At 44.3% G+C, this 20,996-nt stretch overlaps 1 protein-coding gene across 1 annotated transcript in view; it reads left to right on the top strand.

The window, feature by feature from the left end:
* The first annotated feature begins 1,706 nt into the window (after positions 1 to 1,706).
* Positions 1,707 to 20,996, top strand: part of COX20 (cytochrome c oxidase assembly factor COX20) — a 268,147-nt gene continuing 248,857 nt past the window's right edge. Inside the window, exon 1 of the mRNA XM_078646951.1 lies at positions 1,707 to 1,868. Within this exon, the coding sequence (XP_078503077.1) occupies positions 1,752 to 1,868 (117 nt within the window). The 5' untranslated portion in view covers positions 1,707 to 1,751. The remainder of the gene's footprint in view (positions 1,869 to 20,996) is intronic.

The raw sequence follows: 20,996 nt of genomic DNA, 5'->3' as shown, positions 1-20,996 counted from the left end.
CTGAACTCAAAGGTATTGAAAACTGGCTGCTACAAGTGGATTATTGCTCAAGAGCCTGGCCCTGTGCGAAACAATTGTTGTTTGCTGTGCTATCTGCATCTTCCAGGTTGTTGGGAAAATAGTCATCATTGCCACTGGTAGGAGGATTTGTACTGAACGTACCCTAAATAACGGTGACTAAGGGAAGATCTGAGTATCGCTAGAACTTCAGGCCCTGTAGGAAATAATTATAGCTCTCTGCACTTACTGCATCTGCTTACTCTTGGGGAAATAGTCATCATTGCCCCTTGCAGGAAGGTTTGCCCAGACTTGCTCTAAATCAATGCAGCCAACAGCTGATCTGAGTGCACCATGGCAAGTGCCTCAGACCACGGAATTCTGGGAACATGGTCACCTTGTGTGATCTTCTGTAACATGACGGACTCCATAGGTACTTGCAGGTATACCCATGTCGGTGTCAATGGATGTCAGGGCCTAAACTAGCTGAATTCAGGGAATGCGGCACTGCCTGAATTTTGTGTAATCCCTTGTAGCCACCGTGGTCATGCCACTCTCACTGGCTGGGTACCTGAATATCATCCGGCATATATCACACTCTACATAAGACCCACAAAATCATCTGACATACCATCTTGTAGTATGGATGAAAGGACGCTCCAATTCAGGTAGTTTATCACGTAGATTTATTGAGGTGGTAAGTTAGATACAGAGAGGTAAAGTCAGAGTCTAGGTAGGAGCCTCACCAGGAGCAGCTTCCCTGCTGCTCAGCCCTTCATCCAACCCGTTCGCGCACGCACACATTTCAAACACTAACATTCCATCAGGCAGTCATTCTGGCTGAGCAGCAGGATACCACACATCTGACATGTACCATGCCCATAGAAGTTTAATAGTAGAGACATGGCTCCAAAGGAATGATATCTTCCTAAACGGTATTAGGACCACCCTGCGTGTCACACCGACCATATTCCTGAAAGCGATGTTTTGGGAACTTGCCCATGGTACTTTTATTCAATTACTGGCCCACTGCATGAGTTTTGGGGGAGGTCGAGCTGGTTACCAGCTACTTTATGGGAATTCCATACCAACTGTACAAAAAATATCCTAGCCTTGGGACTAGAAAGCGGGAGATCAAAAGACAACTTAAGAGCCAGCATATGGCTTCCATTGTTGGAGTCAACCTGCATCAGCCAGAGAGCTCAGTGCCAATGAAAAAGCATAAAATTAATAGATTTGGAGAATTAGCCCAATATGCAATCTGAAAACTTGGCAACTATGATGCCAGTTATCCAGAGTAGCCTATGTTCTGCTCTCTGACGAAGCGCTTTTTTTTTCTTGCATACTTTATATAGCGTGAACTCGACGAGAAGGTATTGGTGCTCTTTACATGAGCACCGTATTTACATTACACATTCAGGCACGGGGAGATTAAGTGATTGGCCCAGAATCACAGGATGTGGACGCGACATTGAGGCTCGAACCCTGGTTTCCAGCACCAGCGTCGGGCGTTTATGCCGACTGTTCGCGCTATAAAAATAGCAAAAATAAGTAAATAAAAGAAGGTTCCTTCTGGATGGTTCGCCCCGGTAAGTTGACACGAGTGAGAGAATACTGCACAGCGCAGATAGAGGATGTTTACATCTTTACAATTAGGCCCGTCACGTGATAGTGAGTCGGTACTAACGGTCATTCCTCTAACAGGAAGTAGTCTAGCAAGGCCGATAGCATGCTTGCTGCTATGCCTTTCCTCAATGGCAACTAGCAGCTCTCAGCCCGTGCCCTTGGGCTCTGATGGCCACCCGGGGTCTTCAGCCTCCGCTGCCGGCGGGGGGTCGCTCCCGCAGAGCGCGCCGTCATCGGATGATAAGGTTGGAAGCGGCTCGCCCCCCTAGTCTTGTTTATCCAAAGTGGCTTTACCGGGCTTCTATTATAGCAATACGATGGGGTACGGAGAGTCCGTGACAGTGGGAGGTGGCTTTTGTGGGAGGATCCGGGGGAGTGGGGTCATTAAATGCGGGATGCCGAAGCAGTGCTTGACAATATACACAGTCCACAACTTGGCAGTGACAAAAAAGTACACCATCTTGTAGATTGAGTTTTTGTTTTCACGTTAATTAATTGATTTTTGTTTGCCTTTAAATGGACGTATGAATATATTCCATGTCATATCATGTGGTGGAGTTTGTAACTGATTTATAGATGCAAGTGCTTTCACATTTTAGTGCAAATAGCGCCATATAGCAGCAAATATACATGCAAATTTACAATCAGTGCAACTAAGTTTATCTTATAGCAGCATTCTATTGTGTGCAAATCTCGCAGTAGCAGCAATTGGGTCTACTGTAGCAGAGTGCTGGCTACTAATAGCCTATGATTTATTTTGTTTACTTTATCAATTTACACCAGGGTACTGCTTATATGCAAGTGCATATTTCGACTAATTGATCTTTATTTGCCTTTAAATGGACGTGCAAATATATTCAATGTTCTGTCATGTGGTAAAGTTTTGTTGCTAATTCAATGGTGTAAGTACTTTCATGTAATTGTGCAATTAACGCTATATAGCAGCAAATATGCATGTGCAAATACGCAAATCTACAATCAGAACGACTGAAATTATTTTTGTAGCAGCACTCTTTTTATGTGCACATCTCGCATTAAAAGCAGTTGGGTCTGTTATAGCCGGGTGCCGGCTACCAATAGCCAGTGACTCATTTTATTCTATTCCATTCTATGTGGTAAATAAATAAATAATACCCTATTTTTGGATGAATGAATGAATAACAGATAGCTCAATAAATAAGAGTCAAGATTCGAGGTAGTAGGAGTTTCTGCAGGTTTATTACAGCATAAGGACAGGATCAGGACAACCTGCATAGGAACAGAATGACAGGGCCCAGCAGGACAACTGGGACCCAGCAGGGGAAAAAAGGCCCAGCAGGGGAAAAAAGGCCCAGCAGGGGAAAAAAGGCCCAGCAGGGGAAAAAAGGCCCAGCAGCTGCTGGGGCTAGGTCTGGGATGAGCGCGCTAACATTTAATAACAAGACATTCATTTATATACATAGCGCAAACACATAGCATTACATTGCAGTAGGCGTAACAGTGGGTGGAGTAGAAGGCGTGACTCGTAACAGTCGCGAGAGATAACAGTAAAAAGAGGTGTAACTGGGAGTTTACTTAGACATGTGATGCAAAACGTAACAGAATATGTCATGAATGGGCGGAAACATAGGAGGGGGCTACCTAAGGAGCCGGGACCTCTAACCTAATGGTGCGCGAAAACTAGCAATGACGTATTACTAGGAGAAGCTGGGGGCTACGAACTCTGTGCTAGGAGCAGAGACTAGAGTCTGGAGGGTCGGAGCGACATGTACCTAAACCCTATCTGGTATCTAATGTTTAGGGAACATGTTGATATAAACTAGAAGTCATAAGGGGAGAGGCTAACCTGATTCTAAGACTGGACCATGCATTATTCTACATGTAGTGCGTGAAGAATATTAAATGACCATTAAATACAGTATTTCTCTAACGTGGAGCCGAGTAGGCTAGACAATGACGGAAACTATTGATGCAGTTCAGTAGCTTAGGAATGCAGAGGAGGAGGACTGGACTGATAGCAGGAACTATAACATACTTTTGGCAGACTCAGAGGCAGAGCCGGGGTGCACCGGGCACTGCGAAGCAGGAAGTAAGTGAAGGGTCGAGGATACAGGTGGGGGCTGTATCGCTCCTCAGCGAGGCTTTCAGGAGACAGGAGCTGAATCTGTGGTCCGGGCTCTTTTGAGGCCTGGAAACGGGGACTTTATAATGGAATAACGTGCACACTGAGAAACGTGGCAACATTACTTACATAGGCCTGATATTCGTAGTATTCACGAGGACTGGAAACTAACATACTAGAGGTGGACACAACTGTAATTGCGTCTTTAATCAGAAATGGGGAATAACATATGCATATTGGTCATGCACACATAACACATGATGGATGAGGCGTAGGGACACAGAACATGGCAAAATTTACTTTTCCACATTCCCTCCTTGTCACTACGTTTCCATCAGGAAACATCAATATTCATGATACCGTCTATCATTTCATACAGTACCATTTGCTCGTCTCGAATTGTCTTGGAACGGGATTTAGAACAGGGCTTGGGACTGGGAATACAAGAGGTAGCACACATGCTGCAAATCGCAGGGCCACATTGTATACAGAGGCAGCAGCTAAATATGATCGCTACTGCAATACCTAGAAAGGACAGGACTTTCCATCCCCATGCGGAAATTATATTCCAGAACCAACCGGACCATGTCCAGGTGCCTGGATCTTGGTGTAACAGATGGGCAATTTTATGGAGTCTGGTTATAGCTGAATAAACAGACGGTGCGTTATTTGGAATGAAAATGCAACAACTGGATCCGAGAATTCTACAGGCCCCGCCCCTATCGGCCAGTATGACGTCAAGGACGAGACGATTCTGTAAAACGACAATTCTCATAAAGGATTGTTCTTCAGTTAAGTTACCTAGAGCGGAGGCAGTCTCATCTACTACTGCTTCGAGGGTTCTGGTTAACCTACGAATTAGCTTACTATTTACAACTGTACCTAAATAAGGAAAAACACCTTTATCTATATCAATGAATTGCTCTGCGGCGGTTTCAGTATAATCGACAATCGGGAGATTTCTCTTGTGTCTAGTGTGTACTAAGAAAGAATTCCTATGATAGTCAGGTGGGGCTAGAAAAACAGGTGGCAGTAGGAAAGCAATATAACAGGTTCCCTCCCAATCGAGGGGCAGACGGACATATGCAGTTTGACCACAAACAAAATAAGAATGACGTGAAGCTATAAAAATAGATTTCCTACTGTCACTATACTGGATAACAGTAGTACATTCACTATGACCTATATGTACAGAACCATAACTACGGACACATAATTCGCCTTTGACTGGTAGTACTGAAATAGCGGGTGAGTCTGGAGTAGTATCAGACTGAACATTCAGGACCATGAAATTCGACGAATAATTTCCTAAATTATATACTTCATTTTCTAGATCTAAACCTGTTCTGTGGGGGAAACCTTGCTTGTCTGGGAAACATGTACTGTTAAGAAAAGACATATCTGTTGAGGACGACGTTAACGTGGACCATGCTCCACACGAACCATTGTGTGAGAATGGATAAGGAAACAGTGGCAGAACTCCCTTCGGTGTCTGGAAAGGGGGGAGTCGACCACACACCCAACAATTAGTGGCATTGCTGGTCTGGTGTGAATAATGTAACATACGGATGAATGTGTTATTACGCATGGCGAGGCGGTATGAATATTCGTGAGGAGGCAGATCACTAAACGTGTGCTCTACTGTAGCATGAGCAGACATATTTACATGAGGAACTGGAAAACACAGATAGAAAGCATAACTGGTGCAAGAAATCATTATGCTGAGAAATAATATGAAACTCAGAAAAACGATACATTGAAGTGAACTTCGACTGACTCTCTCACTATGGGGGTCTATTTTATACATGTCAGAAACAATTTAACCGTTTCACCTAGGGGAGGACTTATACAATCAAACTGGCTGACTTATTAGACCTGAGCTTTAACTTATACTCCTGTTGCGGAGTTTTCTCTAACAAGGGAGGGGTTGTAATAATGTTCGGTGCGGGACAGTCCTTTAAAACAATGTTCTGGCAATCCTTCGGATCCTGGAAAATGTTCTTGGCAATGTCTTTGGAGGCTGGCTTTGGTCCTTGGAAAAGTTTTACATGAGAAAGATGAACCCACCCCTTCCTGCCTTCTAACTTGACGGCAGTTCGGGTGGTCAAGAGGACCTGACGTGGCTCCTTCCAACGTGGTTCCAGCGGACTTGATCTGTCAAAATTTCGGATCATCACCAAGGATCCTGGAACGATCTCGTGCGGTGCCACCTCGGTATTGTCTGGAAATGCGGCGGCAACCTGTGAACGACATGAGTTGAGGGCAGACATCAAGGAAGCTAGGTAATCTGTCAGCATATTACATGAAACATCGGTAATACTTCGGGGTCTAGGAGTACCCCACATGTTAGGGGGGCGGCCGAATACGACCTCATACGGGGACAGACCTGATCTGGAATGTGCGACCATACGCATGTAAAACAGAGCGACTGGCAAAGCTACTAACCAGTCCACACCCTTGTCTTTACAGACTTTTGCTATACGGATCTTCAGAGTCTGATTATGTCTCTCGACTAGTCCAGCTGCTTCTGGATGGCGTACACAATGGAACTTCCACTGGTACCCTAACAAAAGGGAAACGTGTTTCATGAGTTCGGATGAGAATGGCTGACCGTTGTCAGAATATACGACTCTAGGGAGTCCATATCTAGGGAAAAATTCACGAACCAACTGCTTGGCAGTGGTCGCGGCTGTGTAATCTGGGACTGGATATGCTTCTGTCCACCTGGACAAGGCACATACAACTACAAGGACATACTTGAAACCTCGACATCGCTCCATTTGAATATAATCCATCTGGAGGACCTCAAAAGGGTGGTCAGGGGGCTGGAAACCACCTTGTTCCACCGGGACACTTTTACCTGGATTAAACTGACAACATATCATACAGGTACGGACTTTCTGCTTGGCTGCAGCTCGTAAATGCTTGTTGAACCAAATGTTCTGGATACTGTCTAACATAGCTTTTTCTCCTAAATGTGCTGGACTATGTGCGGTATTGATAATGACTTGAACCATAGAATCGGGGAGAAACCATGTGGCTCTACCCTTCGTTAACCATCCTTGATCTGTCTGGACCCCTCCTTGTACAGACCATTTCTTGATTTCATCGGGGGTAGCATGTAACTGGATATCTATGACATCTTGTGTAGGGTCCTTAACTGTCATGCATGTAGTCAGATCTGGAATATGTGTCTTGTTTACTGGAATGTCTGGAGTCTGTGCTGTAAGTTTGGCTGTGCGGTCTGCTAAATCATTACCTTGGGAAATAATGTCAGTAACTTTCGTATGTGCTTTGCACTTCATGATAGCAATAGATGTCGGTAAATGTATGGCATCTAACAGGGCTTGAATAAGGAGACCATGCTGAATCTTGGTTCCATGAGAAGTCATGAAACCTCTTTCCTGCCAGAGCACTCCGAAGTCGTGTACAACTCCGAATGCGTAACGTGAATCTGTGTAAACATTAACCTTCAGGTTCTTGGCATGTATACAGGCTTGTGTCAGAGCGACTAGCTCTGCTGCTTGAGCGGACAGAGTATCAATACGGTGTGTTTCAATAACTTCAGTGTCAGTAGTCACTGCATACGCGGCGACTAGTTCTCCTGTACTAGTTCTCATACATGAACCATCCACATAAAGTGTCAGGTCAGGATCTGATAACGGAATATCTGTCAGGTCTTGTCTTGGCTTTGTCGTAATGTTAACTACTTCCACACAATCATGTGGGTCTGGATTTGAACTAACTGATGGTAACAGTGTAGCAGGATTCAGGACGTTGCAGCGTCTAATTTCTATGTGTGGCTGGAACAGTGTCAATTCATAACCCGTTAAACGTGCAATTGTCAAGTGCTGAGTTTGTGTTCGGTTTAAAAGAACTTCTACTGAATGTGGAACTTGTACTGTCAGGGAATGTCCTAAAACTATGGAATCACTTTGTCTGATAGCTAGTGCTGTGGCTGCAACTGACTTGAGGCACGCAGGCAACGCCTGGGCGACTGGATCTAATGTGCTCGAAAAATAAGCACAGGGCTTGTATTGACCTGCTTGGTCTTGCGTGAGAACGGATAATGCTGTACCTTCGCGTTCAGTAACGAAAAGTGTAAAGGGCTTACTGTAGTTCGGTGTAACTAGAACTGGAGCTTGACATAGGGCTTTCTTTAACTCGTTGAAACTAAGTGTATGTTCAGATGTCCAAGGGAGGACAGTCGATACGGCTGCCTCCTGTGTCGTTAACTGTATCAATGGCTTGGCTAGGAATGCATACTGGGGAATCCATTGTCTACAATAAGAAGTAAGGCCGATAAAAGCACGTACCTCCTTCTGGGTTCTGGGCTGGGGAAGATTCGCTATTAACTGGATACGGTCGGGTGTCAACTGCCTACCCCTCTTGGACAGCAAGTGTCCTAAGTATACCACTTGCTGGACACAGAATTGAAGCTTTGAAGGTGACACCTTGTGCCCCATTTCGGCTAGAAAATACAGAACTGTAAGTGATGCTTGCTCGCAGGCACGTTCAGAACGGGCTGTGATCAGTAGATCATCGACATACTGGAGCAGGGCAGTGTCAGTTGGCATGTGAATATTGTCTAGTTGTCTCTTGAGTGCTTGACTGTAAATACTAGGGCTTTCTGTGAAACCTTGAGGAGCGCGTGTAAACATATAGCTCCTTCCATTTAAACAGAAACCGAAAAGAAACTGGCTGTCTGGATGAATTGGAACACTAAAAAATGCATTCTTGAGGTCAATAACAGTGAAAAACATGGCTTCGGAATCAATGGCTGTTAACAGGGAAGAAATATCTGGGACAACTGGGTACTGAGGAATAATACATTTATTAAGCTCTCGTAAATCAATCACTAATCGATATACTGGGGGTGCATTTGGATCAGTACGTTTCATGACTGGAATGATCGGAGAATTGCATACATTGGAGTCAGTTTCTACAACTACTCCTTGAGCCATGAGCTCGTCAATAATTTTTGATAAGGCTGCTACAGCCTCAGGTGGCAATCTGTACTGTCTGATTCGGGGTAACACTACACCTGGCTTGAGAGTCACACGATAGGGTGTGATTTGCATGTAACCTACATCAGTTGGACCTTTCGCCCATAGATGCTGCGGAACATTAGACAATCTTGAATCAAAATCTCGTAACACATAGTGACCCTTAAAGTCACGTAGGAACAGACGTATTCCCTCTGGGGAACAGCAAATAACTGCACCTAACTCTTTCAGTGTCTTAATACCTAATAGATTTTCTGGACATGACTTAGTAAGTAACAGATCAGTAGTACGGGACAATGGACCTACTTCTAGAGTAACTGGCTTTGATATCTCATTAACGATGGGTTTTCCTGAAAATCCAAGGGAAACATTTCTTGAGCCTGAGAGCGGAGCCCCTGGAACTTCGGCGTGACTAATTGTGGTCCTACTTGCCCCTGTATCGATCAAAAACTTTCTGTCTTTCCCTAATACTTGGCTGTGAACATAGGGACCTTCTTGGTCTACAGGTATCTCGATGAGAGGCAAGCCTACCTCCCTCTCTAGGCTGTTTCATGAATATGACTGGTACTCTGGATACTCAGACTGTGCATACTGGTACATCTGCTGTGTAACGTGCTGTGTTGCAGCAATAGGCTGCGGTGCTGTAACTGTCTGTTGTGCATTCTGTGGCTGAGGAATCTGTGAAACTTGTTCTTGTCTCGGCGGACGTGGTCTTTCTTTAGTCTTACCAGTAGCTATATTATGTTTCAGAACTGCACACTCGTTTATAAAATGACCTGGCTGTTTACAATAATTGCAGTTCCCTTTAACGGGAGCCGCAGGATGACTGGCTTGATTCGGACCCCTCTTCTGACTGTCTTGAGGAATAGATTGTGCAACTAGCACTTTCATTTTCGTGTCTTTCATACGTTTTCTCTCGTGTTCTTGCTCTTCTCTGATTCTATTCTGGTGATACTGAAGCATCTGGAGCATCTGGGACGGAGTATTTGCTTGCCAGGTGCTTTCGACTTTCAAAACTCGGTTTTTAATTTGTGGACTTGAATTCTCGACTAATTTGGTAACGAAAAGATGAGGGTATGACTCACTACTTGTCTTGAGACCACTATTAATACTGAAACATTTCTCAAATCTAGAATAAAAATCACTAATGTCTTCATCTTGTTTCTGTTTACAGGCTGAGATTGCATCCCAGTCTTCTTTCCTAGTTGTCAATAGTCTGGGCAGAACTTGAATCAATAATTCTGGTAATTCTTTACATTTATCTCCAAGACCGGTACCTGGTACTCGTGCCTTGTCTTCAGCTTCTAGAGCTGTCCAATCGATCTTTTTCTCTCCCACCTCCCATTCTTTTTCTTTTAATTTTTCATACACCCCTGCGGGTAGCAGGACCTTTAACATTTTAATGACATCTGGGTAAGTGTATTCTCCCATACGGAGCATGTCTTTTAATTCTCTATGGAACCCTGCTGGATCTTTGTCATGACAGGGAATTAATTTCTTCATCTCGAGGAGTTCCATCTTTGAAATCGGAGTGTATACAAACACTCGTTGCATTACGCCACCCGCCCCTTGGACTGGGTGGACCTCTCGTAACGGATTCTGTCTGTCTATATAGAATGGTTTACTTTCTGGGGGTGAGACATGAACAAAATGCGGGTTCAAAAACGTTCTATATTTGTGGCGCTGTTCTAGAATGACATTTATTAAATCGGTACCTAGACCTCTCCATCTATACTGGAGTAACTCGTTCAGGATATCGTGTAACGGGCCTGGATCAGAATGTTGACCCTCATACAGAGTAATGAGGTGCTGAATCATATACATACCCACCAGTCGTTGCTCGGCTGGGGGCAGTTTCAGAAACATTTGTGCCACTATTTCGTCTGGAAAAGTGCTAGAATCAGTAATCCATCGGACTGCTGATCGGGCTAGTTCTTGTTCATGCATGGTACTTAACTCGCTATAACCGACTCGTGATTTCAGAATGTGATCGGTAGCTTGAAATGCTTGTTCTAGAGAACCTTGTTCTGGTGCTGGATGATGAAAAACAGACTTGGGTTCTAGGCGTAAATGGCGATCTGGAAATCTGGATTTTCCTACATACGCTATTCTGGCGGGATTCTCGTCTTCCTCTTCAGGATCAGAGATACTTTCTTTCTCGCTTACTTGTGCTGCTTTACGCTGTTCGTGTAACTTTACTATTTCTTTACGAATTTTCTTGTACATACTTTCCATGGCACTAATGGTCTTGTGCTTACCCTCGGCTATATTATCACTCCACCTTGTCAGGATTCTCATTTCGGCGGGATCTTTAGACGGATAATCTTGTTCTCTTATTAGACAATTGATCAGGAACTTTAATATCATGAGCTGAATCTCGGCTTTTCTTTGAGACATAATCTCGCCAATACTTTCTGGATCATCCCCTGTACGGATGAAACGATATATTCTGTCTAGATCTTCTTTCATACTCGGCAAGGTGACTAGATACTCGGTCACTCTCCTTACACGTACGGAATATAAAACCATATTATATTCGCCTGGAACTGGATCATAAACACATTCGTTAAGGGCTTGCCTGATTTCTGTAACAGACTTATTACTTTTAGGAGTACGCTGTGATGCTTGAGCATGTAATTCGAGTGTTGTTAAACGCTTGTGTGGCGGCGGGGTTTGAGGAGGAGCTCCTCCTGCGGCCCCTAGACTAGAATCGTCGACTGACATTCTTCGTGCTTGCAGGGTCGGTAATTGTAACGTGGGCTGAACTTGTATGACAGGCTGACCCGGGGGTACCGTAACAGGTACTCCGGTGTCTGGAGAAACGGGAAGTGCCTGATTTACAGGGACTGGTGGAGCGCGAACTGGATTTGCATATTCTGGGACTGTGTCGTCCAAATAGGACGAAATAAAAATATCAGCTGCTGTTGGTTTGTGACGTAGCTTGGTCGGAACTAATGGTGGCGGGAAATTACTGGGTGCCTCTGGGGTCGCTTTTGGCAAGCCTTCGGCAAGGAGAGGATACATACCCTTAATAAGGGCATGCCTCTGTCTGTCTGACTGTTCGGTTTTGACTTGTTCACCTATCTCGATTAATTCTCTTTCTTGGGCTCGTTCTTGGGATTCTCTACTTAACTCTGACTTTCTGACTTCCTTTTCCGTTCTTCTATGCGCTTCCTTACGCCATAACTCGATGGCATCTTTCTGTGACTGTCTGGCTTTCTTTTTCCATAATGCTTCTTCTACTCGCATGATACATTCGGCATCCCATGTACCCGATACGGGCCATCTATACTTTTCTTCCAACTGTTTGGTATACTCTACCCATAAATCTAGATACAATATGGCGCTTATGCCATGTTTCTGATACATAAAGTGACCTGGACTGTCCCTAGGCGGAACAGGAACTGCTGCTTCCAGCAGACCCTTTCTAGTTTTTAACTGACGTAACTTGGAAAAGAGCGGCATTCTAAACTTGAATCGGAACACAATACAATACACGAAAAACAATAACAATTGGGAAAACAATTCAGGCATACCACGACATTGGAAATACATTGAACACCATTATAAATAACAATTCGAACAGAATACTACCTGAAAAACTGAAAACAGAAACAGAACAGAATTTCTCGAGAACGGAACAGACTAGAGTTACTGGATGCACTGCTATAACAGTACGGAACATACCGGTCCCATAAAGGGACACATCAAGACCCGTATCCACCTAGGTGAACACTTCGTTTGTGGGCTTGGGTACCACCAACCCACGGACCAGGAGTCAATTTAGACTGACCCTGTCTAGACACTACCCCAGCAATGGTACTCACCGGGCAGCACGGAACGGAAGGCCTCGGACGGGACTGGACTACGACGACGAACTTCGGACTTCGGACTTCAGTTACGGGTGGACCTCCGGATACCTCGGACCTTGGACTCTTGGCTTGGGCTCTGGTCGGGACTCGCCGCGTTCCTCCACCGTCTCGTTCGGATGCTGGACCGCCTCCTCCGTCTCCTCCGTGGGCCTGAGGGATACTTGAAGCAGAAATATCTGCACTTGGCCAGTATGGTTCCGTCACGACTGCAGAGGGTCAGGGGGTCGGCGTGGCTTCACCGACGCGTGGGGAAAGGGCAAGTCCCTATTCGGGCGCCATTATGTGGTAAATAAATAAATAATACCCTATTTTTGGATGAATGAATGAATAACAGATAGCTCAATAAATAAGAGTCAAGATTCGAGGTAGTAGGAGTTTCTGCAGGTTTATTACAGCATAAGGACAGGATCAGGACAACCTGCATAGGAACAGAATGACAGGGCCCAGCAGGACAACTGGGACCCAGCAGGGGAAAAAAGGCCCAGCAGGGGAAAAAAGGCCCAGCAGGGGAAAAAAGGCCCAGCAGGGGAAAAAAGGCCCAGCAGCTGCTGGGGCTAGGTCTGGGATGAGCGCGCTAACATTTAATAACAAGACATTCATTTATATACATAGCGCAAACACATAGCATTACATTGCAGTAGGCGTAACAGTGGGTGGAGTAGAAGGCGTGACTCGTAACAGTCGCGAGAGATAACAGTAAAAAGAGGTGTAACTGGGAGTTTACTTAGACATGTGATGCAAAACGTAACAGAATATGTCATGAATGGGCGGAAACATAGGAGGGGGCTACCTAAGGAGCCGGGACCTCTAACCTAATGGTGCGCGAAAACTAGCAATGACGTATTACTAGGAGAAGCTGGGGGCTACGAACTCTGTGCTAGGAGCAGAGACTAGAGTCTGGAGGGTCGGAGCGACATGTACCTAAACCCTATCTGGTATCTAATGTTTAGGGAACATGTTGATATAAACTAGAAGTCATAAGGGGAGAGGCTAACCTGATTCTAAGACTGGACCATGCATTATTCTACATGTAGTGCGTGAAGAATATTAAATGACCATTAAATACAGTATTTCTCTAACGTGGAGCCGAGTAGGCTAGACAATGACGGAAACTATTGATGCAGTTCAGTAGCTTAGGAATGCAGAGGAGGAGGACTGGACTGATAGCAGGAACTATAACATACTTTTGGCAGACTCAGAGGCAGAGCCGGGGTGCACCGGGCACTGCGAAGCAGGAAGTAAGTGAAGGGTCGAGGATACAGGTGGGGGCTGTATCGCTCCTCAGCGAGGCTTTCAGGAGACAGGAGCTGAATCTGTGGTCCGGGCTCTTTTGAGGCCTGGAAACGGGGACTTTATAATGGAATAACGTGCACACTGAGAAACGTGGCAACATTACTTACATAGGCCTGATATTCGTAGTATTCACGAGGACTGGAAACTAACATACTAGAGGTGGACACAACTGTAATTGCGTCTTTAATCAGAAATGGGGAATAACATATGCATATTGGTCATGCACACATAACACATGATGGATGAGGCGTAGGGACACAGAACATGGCAAAATTTACTTTTCCACAGTCAGTATACTTTTGGGGTCTGCTAGTCTGCAAGTGCATGTTTGAACTAATAGACGGTGAAAAGTGCAAGTGCTTTCCTGTGATTGTGCAGCTACTGCTCCGATACCCCTAGCTAAAATGCAAAGTAATATAACACCAGCTGAAGTACCAAACACCCTACACTCTCCTACTGTTTAACCCAAATATATGGTTAAGAATACAGTACATTGATGTGTGCAAATCTTACAGATAGCAGCTCTTGATTTTGCCCTAAGGACAATGCATAAAACCACATAAATATACATATAAATACTCCACATGTTCCACAGTAAAATGCACTTATTTAAAATATTGTAAAAACCAACTTCAGAAAAAACAGTCATCAATTGATCAATTATAAGTTGATAGCCCCATTCTGCACATGATTTGATTTAGTTGATGGTACACATAAAATTTTAAAATATGTAAAAAAAAAAAAGCTTTCGTTTAAAAAGTAAAACATATATCTATTCCTCACTCTTTCCATCATGTATTTTATTTATGTGACGAGCGACCGGGTACGCTTCTGTATCGATTGATCTAAGGTGCTGGAGGATCCTAACATGAGCCATGTGTATAGTGCTGCCAATGTATCGAAATGGACATGTGCACTGCAGCACATATTCAACATGGTCACTTATGCAATTTAGGAACCGTGGAATCCTCCATGGTTTGTGCATGAAAGGTAGACATACTTCTTTTGTGTTTGCACGCCTTGCATTTGGGATATTTCGTAAAACCTGGATTCTCAGTGAGCCAGTTCTTTGTTTCGATTACCTCGGGCTGCTCTTCACCAAATCCCCTCTCATAGATTTTGCTCTCCTGAAGGATATCATTGGCCTTCTGGATACCATATCTCCAATCGTAGGATCCCCTTTTAACCAGGTACCAATGCCTATTCATGCAGTCTTTCACACTGGCATGATAGGCATTGTACCCAGTAATCATCCTGACATCTTGTGCTGTTTTTTCACTCTCCTTTTTCGCCCTCACTAAGCTATCACTTCTGGGTAATTTGTCTACCTTTTTCGTTGCTTGATCTAATACTGATTGAATGTAACCCCTCTCACGAAATCTCTCCTCTAGATTTCGCTGTGCTATTTTTAGAGAAATTGTCTCACTGCAATTTCTTTTTATACGCAATTGTTCAGCATAGGGAATACTATGTTTTCATCTTTGCGGATAAAAATTTGTGCAATGTAGAATAGAATTCCCAGCTGTGGGTTTCCTGAAGGTACGTGTGTGTATTTCATCTTTTTTAATGAAGACCTCTAAATCAAGATAATGTACATTTACCTCACTGATGGAGCTAGTAAACTTAAGGTCAAGATCATTAACATTTAAGGATTCAATAAACATGGAGGCACTCTCTGGCGATCCATTGCAGATAATAAAAAGATCATCTATGAATCTGACTCAGACGTTTGTTATCTTTCCATTCTTTTGTGAACTGGACTTTGAGCACCTGCTCTTCCCACCAGTCCATGTGCAAATTCGCATAGCTGGGGTGAAGTAGGTGCCCATCGCCGTTCCCATGAGTTGTCTGTAGGTGTCACTTCCATAAAGAAACAAATTATTATTCAAACATAGCTCTGCCATTTTTAACAGCATTTCAGAATGTTGATACATTCAGACTGATCTTCCGCTTAAATAGTGCCTAAGAGCTCTGAGTCTGATCTTCCGCTTAAATAGTGCCTAAGAGCTCTGAGTCTATCTTTATGGGCAAACTTCGTATATAACGAGGCAACATCAAGGGTTATCAGCAAATTCTGGCTCTCCCATTGGACATTCTGCAATTTCTTTCAAAAAGTCTCCCGTGTCCTGGATATGTGATGGCAGCTGTTTTACAAAATCTTGTAGGAAGTGATCCAAGTAGCGTGAAGATGTCTCAAATAAACTACCAATGGCAGAGATGATTGACCTACCAGGAGGGGACATTTTGTCCTTATGGATTTTCAGTATTAGATACAAAATGGGCATTATCGGTTTTACCACCTTCAGATATTGATATTATGCATCAGATAACAGGCCCATGCCCCTCCACCTTGAAAGTTCCTTGTGATATTTATTTTTAATCTCTAAAATATTACTCTGTGGTACTCTTTGGTAGCAGGTCGTATCTTTCAATTGAAGCTTGGCTTCTTCGTTGTATTTTTTTAATGGCCACAGGACCACATTCCCACCTTTTTCAGATTGTCTCACTAAACATGTATGTGTGTATGTGTACATATATATACATGTGTGTGTGTGTGTGTATGTGTAAAATATATATAATTGCTTTTTATCTTCTCTCTTGCTTTCTCTTTTTCTCTTTCTTCTCTCACTCACCTGCTTTCTTCTCTCTCTCTCGCGCGCTCTCCTCCCCACGCCCCGGTATTGTCAACTACCTCTACCTGTACTTTACTCCCCACACTCAATGCCTACTTTAGTCTTGCCAGCTTTGTTTCCCCCACTTCTTCTGGTATTTCTGCTCCAGTCCTTGAAACGGCACTGCTGTTTTACCATGATTGCCATGTCATCCCTACTTCTATTCTGTAGCCCTTTTCCAGACTCTTGCTCTCTCAAACGATCCCCCGAAGTAGTCATGGCATCTCCCGGCTAGTCTCTTGAACAAATTGGATGATTTCATGTACGTATTTACCTGATGTGAGATATACGGATTGTATAAGGTATACTATACACTGCAGACAAGTGTTGTTATACCTCCAAACAAGACGTGTAATAATGCAATCATGGAAATGTGATAATACTTTGTATTGGAAGTTAATGAAAAACGAATAAAGTATGTTTTAAAAAAAAGAAGTTGGGTATTTTCTGGATGAGTCCTGCAGTACTGAAAATTAAAGAAAAACAAGCCTTGGCATAGCCAATAGGTCTCGCCTTTGGGGCCTTATAAGTGTTTTGCCAGACCTATTGGCTTTGCCTTTTTTTCTATGAGCTATTGGCATTTTGAAATGGCTATGCCTTTTATTTTGGTTTTAAAAATGTAAGTAAAAGGCATAGCCAATAGGTCTGGCTAAACACTTATAAGATCCCAAAGGCGAGACCTATTGGCTATGCCAATGCTTGTTTTTGTTAGGCACGGGGAGATAAGGGATTTTGCTCAGAATCACAGGATGTTCAGCGTCGTTGCCGAGACTCTAACCCAGTTCCCCAGATTCGAGGTCGACCGCTCTAGCCGTTAAGCCAACTCCTCTCCAAACAAAGAATTATAGGTAAATGTTCACAAAGCATTGAGCAGCCTTTGCAAGCTCTTCATAGCCGTTCAGAATGTTTATTCTCCATTACACCTCTGGAGCTGTTGCCCAAAGACAGTGTGCATTACCTTACGGTCGTTATTCACCAAAAGGTGTAGAAAATAAAAACTGCCACAAGCCTGAGCAAAACCCCAAGCTTGCCTCTAAAACTGGTGCATTCGATCAGCCCCCCTCACCCCCCTCCACCCCCCACATAGGGGGTCCTTTTTCATGGCCAACCTTGATGATATAACGGAATCAGGTGATTCCTGTGCTGTAGCTTTCTCAAAAATTCAACCTCAGGTACTGGCATTGCACATGGCAGACTTCCTCAGCAAATCCATACGAACAGGTTTCCTTTCAGCGCTGAAGAACCAGCTAATCACCCTTGCTCCAAGAAGCAAGGCTAGATCCCAATAACTCCAATGGCTACAGCTTCCTCGCTGAACTGCCATGGAAAGCCCTAGTGGACATAGCAGTCCAACTATGCGCACATGTTTAAGCAAAACAAAAATCAGTTGCTAACCTATCTGGTTTCCACCCCAGACTCCACTAGTAAACTTTCTAGCATTATTTGCTGAAAATTGCCAAAAAAGGTTCACTATGGTAGTTAGTTCCTGTGACCTTTAAATGCCGGACCACAGCCTAATGAAACCCGATGTTTAACCCTTTGTGGTCATCTTTTACCCTCCACTTAATGTTCTTGTCAAGCAGGTCATGGGATACTAGTATTAAACGCGAGAAGCTGGATTAGCGTTCAGAAACTGGGGCCAGTTTGCAGCTCAGGAGGGTATTGTTGGTATGATGTTGGCACTCCTGCTGAAATTACTTATGTGGCAGACAGACTTGTGTGTCCTCCATTGCACTCGGTCGGCGCTCTAGTCTAATGTCGCTATTGATTTTCTCACTAAATATGTTGAGTCTGTACATACAGTCTACTCTTGAAAAATAACAGTTTTTTAATGCCACCTTATCGCATTAGAGATAACGCTGTTCCGGCAACTGCTGGTGCCTCTGACTGAGGTAGCGCTTTGCAAAACCAACTCCAGCGAGTACCAAGAGACAGACAGGCAACTAGAACCAAATTTCGTGTGGGGGGGTTAAAAAAATTCGGGCGGGGGGGCTAATTCTACCAGCGATAGGCCAGGTGGCTCTAAGAAGGGGTGAAACCATTACAATAGCCTCATTAACATTTAAATGGTCTTTAAAAGACCTGTGAAGTACTCTGTGCGGCTGCAATCAGACAGTCGCCAGCCCACGAAACTGTCTCTGACACACGCGACGGGGGGGTTGGGGGGGCCCTGAAGCCCGGTGAGCCCAATGGGTGTTGCCCGCCTGCCAAGAGAGGTTGGGAATATCACTGCTGCGGGTGCACTTAAGTCATGCACGTGGCGGGCCTTGATGCTGGTGCAGCTAGCTAAAATGGCTGCCTTTGAATGAGCTCTCCCTTTTAATAGCAGGCTTTAGAAGGAATGATGCAGTGGGTCATGGGAGGGAAAACCCATCAGGTATACTACTTGCTCACTGCCAATAATACTCATAACTGGTCATTCAGTATTGCTGGTTCCCACTGCGATGATACCGTGCTACTGCCTTGTAACTCAATGCAGACTGAGTAGTTTACCTCACAAAAGTAGTTAACTGCCCGCACCCTGGATTGAGCTCATCCGAGGTTGCCTATGCCTCTGCTGCGAAGTAATTGTGGTGCTTGTTAGCAGAGCAGGTATGAGTAGTGAACACGTTTTGTCTTTGGTAACCTTCTGTGTGTAGTTTACTGGGCCCTTCTCGTTAGCAAAATTCACCTATGTTCAGAGGATCCGCTGGGGCTATTAAACGCATTTCATGCAGCTACTCATATGGAAAACTGAAGGGTGTGATACACAGGTGGCGGTCACGGGCATCGGTTTCTTTGTAGGCTCCCGCCGTTCAAACAGCTATGGCATTTCAATATTTTTATTTTTTATATGTAGCGCGAACTAGACCCGAAGATATCGGGTATTAGAGCGCTTTACATGAGCACCAGTTTCGTTACAGATGAACACATTCAGTTTTGTTAGGCACGGGGTGTTTGCCCAGAATCACAAGATGTTGATCGCAGTTGCCGTGACTCGAGCCCGGTTTCCCAGCTTCGAGGTCGACCCTTTATCTGTTAGGCTACATGCTCTCGGTTCCGTGCAGGCAAGTTTAACTGCTGAAGACCTAATGGCCCAGCACTCACTATATGCGTTACTACAAGAGAGTGTTTCCCGTCCCAGTCACTGTTAAAAGATATTGTCCGTTTCCGCAGTTTTAATAATAAATTTAGACCGAAGCGTAATGTTTTCACGGAAATAGCTCTTTTGAGTATTACAAAGTTATGCAAATGTAAACCAGCACCGTTTACTGACCAGAACCGCCTCAACCCCACAACCTCCATCTCTGAGGACTCCCAACGAAATAACGGCACAAACGCAAAAAAAACAAAAAAAAACGGGGCGGATACAGGATACTGAATCCCGCCCCTCCAGGACTCCCTGACCTGCCTCATGGTTGCCAAGGCGATATTTCAAGAAATATTATCGTGATACCGTAAGGCAGGTCATGGAGTCCTCGAGAGGCGGTATCCAGAGCAGACAAATCTGCAAAACATGAGCTTTTTCCAATGGCAGGCCTCCGTTTCGAGAGGCTTGCAAATGGAAAAAAGGGGCGTGGCTTCATGCCGTATTGAAAACCCCTCTTGACAATATCTCTTTGCCTGCTACAGGGCATGCGCTGCTAGCAGGCTTCGACCTAAAAAAGGGCCCTCTGATTGTCCGAGGGAGTTTATTCTCCCAACGGTACCCCGGGACCAGTCCAGCAATACCAAGCAATCGTATTGCCTGACCCTTAGTCAGAAGAAAAAGTTGCAGCCCCATTACAGGACTCGGAGACTTTGGTCCTTAGTCCATAAAAAGTTTGCAGCATAGAGTATAATGGGACAGCATGGGGACATCTTGACCCCCAAGCACATGTAGGGGAAACCAGAATGACCCCTTAACCCCCCATCCCCTGGGCCAAAACGTTTTTTTTGCCACAGGTTCTGCTATATTCCCACAAGACCCTGTGCAGCCCTCCCGTTAGATACTGTGGTCCTCCAGCGGGAGCTGCTATCCAAGCTTTACTCCTTACTGCCACAATACAATACAAGCTTCCTTGGGGAAGCTTGCACAGCACTGCAGTACTACGGTAGAAGCTTGTTAGCATACAACCAAAGGCCACATGCTGTGGGGGAGTTGACTGAATTTGGCCAAAACGCCCTAGAAATTCACTCACTCAAAAAAAGGTTAACGTGACAAAATTGCTAAATATGGTAATAAAGTTTTAGATTATGTTTAAAAAAAAAATAGACAAGCCAAAGGTTAAGATGAGTTTGTGGTTAGGTGTTGAAGTAAAAACTAACATTTAAGAAACTGAAAATTACCTGTTCTAGTTTACTGAGCTAGCTATAAATTATACTCCTACCATGCACTGCATTTGACGTCAGGCATTACATCACTCATCACCTGTTCCATATCATCATTGATGACTTCTCAGATGACATC

Source organism: Lissotriton helveticus, chromosome 6 (assembly GCF_964261635.1).
Source record: "Lissotriton helveticus chromosome 6, aLisHel1.1, whole genome shotgun sequence".
Classification (NCBI taxonomy): Eukaryota; Metazoa; Chordata; class Amphibia; order Caudata; family Salamandridae; genus Lissotriton; species Lissotriton helveticus.
Note: the sequence above shows the minus strand (reverse complement) of the source record. Positions and strands in the feature narration are given on the sequence as shown.